The sequence below is a fragment of the Podarcis gaigeae genome, assembly GCF_964106915.1.
Source record: "Podarcis gaigeae genome assembly, chromosome: 2".
Taxonomy (NCBI): domain Eukaryota; kingdom Metazoa; phylum Chordata; class Lepidosauria; order Squamata; family Lacertidae; genus Podarcis; species Podarcis gaigeae.
In genome coordinates, this window is record NC_139679.1 from 125,646,143 (window position 1) to 125,656,559 (window position 10,417).

The 10,417-nt window shown below is 43.8% G+C and overlaps 1 protein-coding gene and 2 long non-coding RNA genes across 6 annotated transcripts in view; all 3 read left to right on the forward strand.

Moving 5' to 3' along the window:
- The window catches only part of LOC310837405 (uncharacterized protein), a 28,547-nt gene extending 22,092 nt beyond the window's left edge, over nt 1-6,455 (forward strand). For all 4 annotated transcript variants that reach the window (XM_083723962.1, XM_083723963.1, XM_083723961.1 and 1 more), the window contains one exon: nt 3,296-6,455. In XM_083723962.1, the coding sequence (XP_083580088.1) occupies nt 3,296-4,623 (1,328 nt within the window). In that variant the 3' untranslated portion in view covers nt 4,624-6,455. The remainder of the gene's footprint in view (nt 1-3,295) is intronic.
- The window catches only part of LOC310838216, a 69,051-nt gene that overhangs the window by 13,533 nt on the left and 45,101 nt on the right, over nt 1-10,417 (forward strand). The gene's annotated exons all lie outside the window — the stretch shown is intronic.
- LOC310838311 lies at nt 9,132-9,546 on the forward strand. Its single transcript, XR_014560916.1, has 2 exons — nt 9,132-9,250; nt 9,416-9,546. It is a non-coding gene; the product is annotated as an uncharacterized lncRNA (long non-coding RNA).

Below are 10,417 nucleotides of genomic sequence, written 5' to 3' on the forward strand. Positions count from 1 at the left end.
CTTATAGCTCAGCATCAGTTGGTGGAAAGGACATGACTTTACAGGAGCAGGAGGAACTAACTGAACTGAGACAAAATCGTGGTTTCAAGCTAAGATTTGCTGATCTACCTTTGGACAGTTTTTGGTTGGAAACTGCCAAGGAGTTCCCCCTTCTGGCAAACAAAGCTATTTTGACATTGCTCCCATTTTCCACTACATATCTCTGTGAGTTGAGCTTTTCAAGCATGATTGCTATAAAAACTAAAAACAGAGAGAGACTGAGAGCTGTTGACGAAGAGCTACGTGTGTGTCTTTCTTCGATTCCAGCCAGAATATCAGCTTTGTGTTCAGCCAAACAGGCCCAGGTTGCGCACTGAATAAAGTATTTTATAATTTTTCATATTTCTGTTTACTTACTATTTCATAATTAAGTAACTTATCTTATATTTATTTACGGCTATTAGCCCATAAAATATGTACAAACATAAAAGCACAGAAGCATAAAAACCAATACATCGAACGACAGAAGAGGAACACCACGATGCAAGAGTGGGACATTGAGCAGTGACAAATAACAGCTTGGGGCCCAGAAAGTTCCGAGGGACGGTTCACAGAGAAAGGAGAACTGGAGACGAGATCCGTCGTGCACTCTCATCATAACTGTCCGATTAGTTTTTGTTGTTGTTGTTGTTTGGTGGTTTTTGTGTGTGAGATAACCGCATTCAGGAATCTCGCCACCTGCAGAGTTAAAGAAGAATCTGTATCCTGCAAGATACAGTAAGTAATTATAAAATACTTTCTTTGTGTTTATTTGATGCCTATTAAAGAGAGTTACTTTATATATAGTCAATATAGGCACAGAGTTAATTTTTTAAACATTTTCTAATGGTGGTGTGCCTCGAGATTTTTTTCATGAAGCAAGTGTGCCTTTGCCCAAAAAAGGTTGGGAAACACTGCTATAAGGTGTTGTAAGTCTTCATAGAATTGGTCAATTTTGGTTTCTTCAGCACCAGTAGTTGGTGCATAAACTTGGATTACTGTGATGTCAAAAGGTCTGCCTTGGATTCGTATCGAGATCATTCTATCATTTTTGAGATTGCATCCCAGTACAGCTTTCGCCACTCTTTTGTTGACTATGAGGGCCACTCCATTTCTTTTACGGGTTTCTTGCCCACAATAGTAGATATGATGGTCATTCGAACTGAATTCGCCCATTCCTGTGCATTTTAGTTCATTGATGCCCAGGATGTCAATATTTATTCTTGCCATCTTATTTTTGACCACATCCAGCTTACCAAGGTTCATGGTTCTTACATTCCAGGTTCCTATGCAATATTTTTCTTCACAGCATTGGACTTTCCTTTCGCTTCCAGGCATATCCGCAACTGAGTGTCCGTTCGGCTTTGGCCCAGCCGCTTCATCAGCTCTGGATCTACTTGTACTTGCCCTCCGCTCTTCCCCAGTAGCATGTTGGACGCCTTCCGACCTGAGGGGCTCATCTTCCAGCGTCAAAACTTTTATATGCCTGTTGTCTTTGTCCATGGAGTTTTCTTGGCAGGGATACTGGAGTGGCTTGCCGGTTCCTCCTCCAGGTGGATCACGTTTGGTCAAAACTCTCCACTATGACCTGTTCATCTTGGGTGCCCTGCTCGGCGTAGTTCATAGCTTCTCTGAGTTCTTCAAGCCCCTTCGCCATGGCAAGGCAGTGATCCATGAAGGGGTCACTAATTAGAGGCTCTAATTAGTCTATCTAAATATACTGAATTAGTGTAACAATACTACTTAATACCTATATAATAACCTATTATAGCCTATAGAATATAATAACCTACTTAGTCTATTACACTGCATTTTTTGCACCATTTCCCCCTCTTTAAAAATTCTTTTCTCTTTTTATTCCTTTTCCTTATCATATAATTTCTTTTTTTTGTTAGAGCATTTATTAATTTTCCAATAAAAAACATCCAATTAACATATCAAATCGTAATGCAATAAAAATAAAAAAGATCAATTTGTCTTCCAAATTGTAATTTTTATTTTACAGCTTCCCATTCTGAACCTCAGTCCAGCATCTCATTGATATTTCCATATCTCGATTTTATCCAACCTTCTTTGTCTCTGTGATCCTCAATCATGTCAGAAAACAGATAACCCTTTGTCCGTCGAGTGCAGATTTGTTTGTGTAATGTACCCTTTCAACTGGTTTTTTTTTTACTCACGCCACGTCATCTGGTTCCATCCATTCCGGGCTTTTGTCCAGCTCTCTGAAGTTTTTGTAACTTGGCAGCTCCCAAATCATTAATCTTTCCCATTCAGCTGTTGTCAAAACCTTTCAAGATTTGTAAACGCAGTATCTTGCGCCTTATTGAGTTGTTCTTATGCAGACTGTTTGCTGTATTGCAATATATCAGTCATTTGGTGATTGATCAGCCTTCCTGGAAGCCACCCAGTCCCCCCTCTGGGCCCTAGAGGGGGGCTTCTAGACATCCATTTAGCCCTTTCTCTTGTTCATAATGGAAAAAATCTTTTGCAAACAGCTGCACTATATATTATCCAAAATATTGTCTCAAACCGTTGTAGTCAGCCAACAATTAATTCCTGTTTCTCTTAGTCAGGGAGGGATTTCAAATTTTCCGTAACCGCGTAATAGGGGAGCACCATTTTAATCCTTTGTTCTCCTCTTTAACAAACATTTCAAGTCATTAAAAAAAATGTGCATGAGTCCCAATTGTAAATAGAAGTCCTTCTGCACTCATTTTTTTTAGAAGCAATTTAAGTTCTCAACGAGGCTTGGCATGAAAAACCAACTATTGATCTTAAGAAAGGAGAATAAGAAAAGCATACCATTCACCTCCGCAATCCACACACCACAATGAGGATATCTTTGAAGTCCGAGCTTGTACAACAGAGACTGCATTCTGCAGGGGTTTTTGTTCAGCTTCGATTCAGACCATGTCTGTTTGTTTTTCAAATCTATTTTAATTCCCAAACAGATGTGTCTGGCTATAGGAGTGACATCGGAGAGTGCCAGCCGTGACCGTGCTCTTTGACCCAGTGTCCTGCCGGCTGCACCTTAGTGCACGCTGGCAATCTCGGACAATCCATGGGTCTTGAGACAGTCCTCCCCTACCCTGGGGAGGCTGCCAGGGCTAATTACCCTGAATTATCGGCACAGCTGGGGTCTGATCTTGTGGGAGGCAGCCATTCTCAACCGCCGGAAACAGGAAGTCCTATTACCATATAATTTCTTTATGAATGAATAATCTTTCAATAACATACTAATATTTAAAAAATAATTGGTTTTTTTTCATTGCAGGGGGTGATGAAATGGAAATTAATAACAAGGGGAACAAAGAAAGAATCCACACCATAGAGAAGCCATATAAATACTCAGATGGTGAAGATAACTTTAGTCAGAGCTCCCAGACCACTTCTCATCAAATAAATCTCATTACGAATAAACCCTATCAGTGCTTGGAATGTGGAAAAAACTTCATTCAGAGCATTCATCTCACTTCCCATCAAAGAATACATACAGGGGAGAAACCTTATCAGTGCTTGGAATGTGGAAAGAGCTTCAGTCAGAGCATTCATCTCACTTCCCATCAAAAAATTCATACAGGGGAGAAACCCTATCAGTGCTTGGAATGTGGAAAGAGCTTCATTCAGAGCATTCATCTCACTTACCATCAAAGAATACATACAGGGGAGAAACCTTATCAGTGCTTGGAATGTGGAAAGTGTTTCCGTCTGAGTAGTCATCTCACTTCCCATCAAAGAATTCATACAGGGGAGAAACCCTATCGGTGCCTGGAATGTGGAAAGAGCTTCAGTCAGAGGAACGGTCTCACTTACCATGAAAGAATTCATACAGGGGAGAAACCGTACCAGTGCTTGGAATGTGGAAAGAGCTTCAGTCGGAGCACCTCTCTCTCTTACCATCAAAGAATTCATACAGGGGAGAAACTCTATCAGTGCTTGGAATGTGGAAAGAGTTTCCGTCTGAGTCACCATCTCACTTCCCATCAAAGAATTCATACAGGGGAGAAACTCTATCAGTGCTTGGAATGTGGAAAAAACTTCACTCAGAGCATTCATCTCACTTACCATCAAAGAAATCATACAGGGGAGAAACCTTATCAGTGCTTAGAATGTGGAAAGAGCTTCAGTCACAAAGCCAGTCTTCCTTCCCATCAAAGAATTCATACAGGGGAGAAACCTTTTCAGTGCTTGCAGTGTGGGAAGACTTTCAGAAAGAGCTCAGATCTCACTTCTCATCAAAGAATTCATACAGGGGATAAACCCTATCAGTGCTTGGAATGTGGAAAGAGCTTTAGTCAAAGCTCACATCTCACTTCCCATAAAAGAATTCATACGGGGGAGAAACCCTATCAGTGCTTGGAATGTGGAAAGAGTTTCTGTCTGAATGGTCAACTCACTTCCCATCAAAGAATTCATACAGGGGAGAAACCCTATCAGTGCTTGGAATGTGGAAAGACCTTCAGTCACAGTAGCCCTCTCTCTTATCATCAAAGAGTTCATACAGGAGAGAAACCCTATCAGTGCTTGGAATGTGGAAAGAGTTTCCGTCACAGTAAGACTTGTTGCGTTCACAAAGTAAAGGAAGGATTGAACTCTGATTAATAAAAATACACACAGCGGCTTGAACCAGCAAGACTCTGGGAAGGGTGCGTATAATCGTGTCTCTCTGTGCTTGTCCGTCACACAGTCCCTGGCCCAGGCCGTTTTATTCACAAAAGAACTTTTGACAGAGCGTTCAAAATAACCAATCAGATTTCTTCTGAGCATTTCCACAAACCCACGTGGGGAGGAAGTTAACCTATAAACACTAGTTATCCATGCACACTTTTGGGGTAAATAAGTTGAGAACTACAAAGGGGTGCATCTGGCAACCCCAGAGGTGAGAAATAAACATGATAAGGATGGCCAGAAAGACCAGATCACTATCCCCTTCATGTGAGATCTGTTTCCTGGCTCCAAGATTAACATCTTAAGATAAATATATAAGAAAACTGCATCAAAGAAACTTGCCCACTATCTTTATGGCACAGGATGCCTGCCTGGCGAAGCAACTGCTGTGTACGTGACATGTGAAATGGGCAGTAGAGGAAATGGCCAGAGATGCAGTGGTGTAGATTGATCAAGAATCATGTCAAAATAGTTTAAACCCAGTCAACGCAATGCTTTCATTGCTGACACAGTTGGCTTACTCTATATTTGTTATAATTCCTCATAGCAATCCCACCTGATCACTACATCTCTGGATATTTGCACTCCGACAAGACTCTCATTTCCCATCAAATAATTCATACAGGGGAGACACCCTATCAGTGCTTGGAATGTGGAAAGTGCTTCCGTCACAGCTGCAATCTCTCTTCCCATCAAATAACTCACCATGGGGAGAAACCATAGCAATTGCTGTGTTGTGATTGTATTTTAGAAGACTTTAATTTGTATCGCAACAGTGTTCTTGTGCTTCTTCAACCCAGCAGAGAAGTCAGCCTTGCCTCTCAAATCCATGGAGTGCAAACCTGGTGTCCCATATTATTCATACTATGTATCCAGATCTGCAAGGTGGAATCAATGGCCAAGGTGTTGAATTCAGACTATTCTCTGTGGGAAGGTTAGGTCTAAGAATCTCTTACTACTTTTCTCCTTTGATCCCTCAAAGTCCTTAGCACATGCCAGGAGCAAATAATTGCATCCATGAGGGTGAAGGAGTTCTCTGTGTATTACATGTTTTGAACAGGAGTAAGCAGTTTGTTTGCTTCAGCCAAATCCAGTTCTCATCTGCACACATATGATACACGGAAGGAAACAGCTCTATTCAGCCAGACCACTTAGAGGACACCCCCTACAAGCGTCTTTTGATGCTAGTTTCTGTTTTGTTTGTTTGTAATGTTGGCTTTTAACTAGTTTTTAACGTCTTGTGATGCTATTGTTCAGTTTTATGTTTTTGCCTTATCTCCCAGGTCCTGCGCCATTGAATAAGACACACAATTCCCTAATCTTCAAAATGAATTAATAAATATCCACAATTGTTTATGTTGCAAAGTGAACAATTCCAAGCATATAGCACAGTCGTCTAAACAACCACATGAAATAAAAATAAAACATTTCAGAAGTTCCTGAAATGATGGATCATTGGTCCAAAGACGGGCCATGACGCTGGGCTTTGCTGCTGCCAAAGATGAGTCTCGCAGATCATGGTTCTGTTGGAGATTCATTCCCTGTGCCTGCAGTCATGGGATTGTTGTCTATCACATGATGGTGTATGTTTTCATTCCACAGTGTGGGAAGTGGCGGAGACAGGATGTTTTGGTATTACTGTGTTCCGTGATGTAGGAGTATTGTCCTTTGTTCTTTCTCTTTTTGCTGTCTGATGAGAAAGAGGAAGGAGCTAAAGCAGAATGTTCTGAGTGTATTATATGTAAATAAATGTAGATTAGCCAAAATGTTGTGCTACTGAGGTCTGTTACGCAAACTGCGAAGACTGTGGATTCCTGAGTGTGCTGAGTCGGGCATGTGTCTCTGCCAGGGTCCTACACGAGAGTAGGACGATCCTAACAGGTTCCTGTGCCTGGACTGGGACACCCAGCTTCTAAACTGGACTTAAACAACCATTGAAAGAATCATATCAAAGGTTAAAGGGAACCTCTTCAGTCACCCACAACCCATGGGCAAAACCCCCATAACCAAACCTGTTGTGGTTATGAGGTGGGAGCAGCCTGCGCCCGTAGCACTTGGCCCCTTTGTGGCAGAGTAACACGCAGCTTCCAAGTGTGCAGGAGTCCCAGGTCTGGTCCAGAGAATGGAAGGAAATTACAAGAAACATCCAAGTACAGACAGAATTCTTTTACTCCTGGTCTCAGGCCTGCTGGCTTGGCCCTGGGACCAGGTGCCTGGGGCTGTGCATCTGACATCAGCGTGCAGTGACATCGGGCACTCATGCCCCCACTGGCCCATGCATGGCCCTGGCACAAAAGCTGTGGGTGCCCAGCCCCTCCATTGGGGGGATGTAGGGGCTGCCAGGGCCCTGGAGAGCCAGTGCCTATTGACTGTCTTCAGTGTAATTGTTACAAATCATACATAAATTAAGCATCTTTGCTTCAATACTGGTGATCTTTGCTTCTTCCAGTACACTGATTTTAGTTCACCTGTCTTCCCAAGTGATGCGTAAGATTTTTTGGAGACACGGTTGGAATCTTTCGAGGAGTTGGAGATGGTGTTTATAAGTGGTCGACATTTTCCAATGTTACACCACTGAGTTGGATTTGCTGCCCTGCCCCCCCCCCACAACACATCCTGTACCAGATGAAGCAGGATTGCCACTTCTTGCAACGGCATGCAGCGAGTTCACTACCTGTACAGGTACTTCTTTGACTGGCAGGAGCTCTTCCATTTTGGCATCAACCAAGGGAAGTATATGGCCATATTCCCAGAGGAGGAGTCCCACATCCAAAAGTGGGACAAGGACTACCTGCAGGGCTTCAGCTCCATGGTGGATGGCTTCTGCTGGGGCCACTAAAGGATCCTTGGGCCCTTCTTGCACCCCAGTTTTCTCTCTCCCACACAGACAGACACAAGTCCAACGCCTGAGGCGGAGGAGCCTCTTCATTTCTCCTCAGTGGCAGCGGAGGAGGAGAGAGAGAAGGAAGAGGGTGGCACTATAAGGGACTATTTTGGAATCCATTTAAATACTGGATGGAATGCAGGCAAAGCAGTGGTGAAAGGGTCTTTTTTAAGAAAGCAAAATGCCTTTCTAAAGAAGCAGAAGCTCCAAAAGCAAGAGAGATGAACAGAAATCACGCAGAATGAAAATAAAACCCCGATTAAACGAGGGAGCCCAGGGAAACCTCGGCCTGGTCTGCCAGGAATCGGCCTCCTTGGCGCCTAAAACTGAGGGGAAGGTCAGGTTTCGAAAGGCGGGAAGTTGGGAAAAGGCGGGAAAAGCCGTTTCTGTCAGAGCAGCCACCGCCGCCTTCCCGGCTGAGGGGCGTGGCCAGGTCTGTTTCGTCACGGGTCCTTGCCCCGCCCTCCCTCCGCCTCCCCCTCGCCCCGCTTCCTTCTCTGAGGCGTCCGCGAGAGAAGGCCCTGGGTCCCCCACAAGGAGCATGCGCAGCTCCTCAGAGCCTCCTCTGCCCTCTGTGCGCTCGGCTTACCAAGGGTTAACAGAAGCCGAGCTGGAATCCTAGAGAGGCCAGAAAGTGGGGGCGGGGGTCCCAGGTCCTCCAGAGCGGAAGCCCCTCCTCCTTCGTCCTCCGCCAAGGCTGCCTCGATGGCCTCTCCTGGGATCCAGTGAGTCTCCTCTCTCTTCCCCCTTGGGGCGGCTGGGGGAGAAGGGGGAGGGCCCTGGGCTGCAGGGGGAGGATACTCACGGGGGGGGGAGAAGACCCCCAAGGCAGGGAGCATCCTCCCCACTTCCTCTCTGTTCAAGCTGCTGCTCCTCTCTGCCTGCCAAGGGGGTCCCACCCTCCCCAGAAGAAAGCCTCTCTCTGTGGGCTCCTCCTCTCCATAGAGGGGAAAGCTGGGTGCCTTCCGTTCGCCAAGGGTTAAAAGGAACTAAGCTGGATTCCTAGAGAAGGGAGGACAGGTGTCTTGGGGTTGTGCATGCTGGGGGAAGGTGCGTCTGACATCAGCGGGCAGTGACATCGGGCACTCATGCCCCCACTGGGCCATGTATGGCCCTGGCACAAAAGTTTTGGGTGCCCAGTCCCTCCATTGGAGAGCCTGTGCTTATGGTCTGTCTTCAGCGTAATGGTTACAAATCATACATAAATTAAGCATCTATCGGAGCCCTGATAGAGATTCAGCTTAATAACTTAACAGTTTGAGAGTAGAGTTCTGACTTGGCTACAATATCATCAACTATATGAAATGTTTAAAACAGACAGGAAAACATTTTTTGGACCAAAGCTCACCATTTGTAAAAGACCTTTTACAAAACAAAGAAAAATATTATCTATAATGTACAAACTGTTGTTAGATTGGGAAACAAAAGATGAGCTTGTTAAAGCTTCTATGACACACTGGCAATAGAGAAAGGATATAAATGATAATTAATAATAATAATAATAATAATTGTGGCGTTTGCCTCCAAGTGGGTCATAAGGAAAGGGTTAAATGAGAGAGGAGGAGTGAGAGTGGAGCTGTGTGGAAGTCAGTTGAGAGTTGGGAGTTGAAGAGGGAAGTTAAGTCTGTGGGTTGGTCGAGTTGTGTTGTGAGTGAGTGAGAGGAATTGTTAGGTGAAGTCTGATAGATAGTTGGAATAATCAGTTTGAAGTTCCAGTTACAGATAGGTAGCCGTGTTGGTCTGCCATAGTCAAAAAAAAAAAAAAATCCTTCCAGTAGCACCTTAAAGACCAACTAAGTCAGTTCTTGGTATGAGCTTTCGTGTGCATGCACACTTCTTCAGATACACAGTTTGAAGTTGTTAGAAACGCGTAAGACAGTTAAGGAACAAAGATTAAGAAACTGCCAAGAAAAATTAATTGTAACCATAAGTTTGTTCATGCCTATAAATAAACTTGATTATTTGTTAATGTTGTCAGCTGTCTGGACTCTGTGTACCTGTGAGAAACGGGTTGGTGGCAGCGAATAAAGCAATCACAGTGGTGGCACAGGGTCAATAGACCGTCAAACGTCCGGGGACCCTGTGTGATCGCCACAATTAATCTGAGCCTCTGGGAAAATCTGTGGAAGAGCGATTTGAAGTACACAGCATGTAATTCTTTGAAGGAGAACTACCTGAAAATGATTTCCCGATGGTATTTAACTCTGAGCAGACTTGCTAAAATAAGTGCTGGAGATGTAATGAAGTCGAGGGTACATTTTATCATATGTGATGGACTTGTAAAAGGGTAAGAGAGTATATTGGGAAATTATATACAGTGGTGCCTCGGTTACTGAACATTTCGGTTTTTGAATGCCAAAAACCTGGAAGTAAATGCTTCCATTTCCAAACACACCTTAGAAATCGAACTACTTCCGAGGCATTTTTCAATTTTCTCAATAGAATTTGCCATCTGCCCATTGCGCCCAGGTTGTCGAATGTTTCAGAACTTCCGGAATGGATAACATTTGACAACCAATGTACCACTGTATCATGAACTGGAAAAAAAACATGTTTAAAAGTTCATTTTCAAAAAGCAAACAATCCCCAGTGTTATTTTTGTTGGAGATAATTCGGAGGGAAATTCCTAGGTGTCAAAAAAGGCTATTCATGTACGCCACTACCGGGGCCTGTGTCTTGTGAGCCCAAAGAAGTAAAATGAGGTCCCAACCAAAGAAGAATGGAAACTTAAACTGATGAAATATGTGCAGCTTGCAGACTTAATTTATAGAATGAGAGCAAGGATGCACGTTTAAAGAAGCCTGGAAAATGTTTACTGAATATATGGGTGTCAGGGGAGTGTCA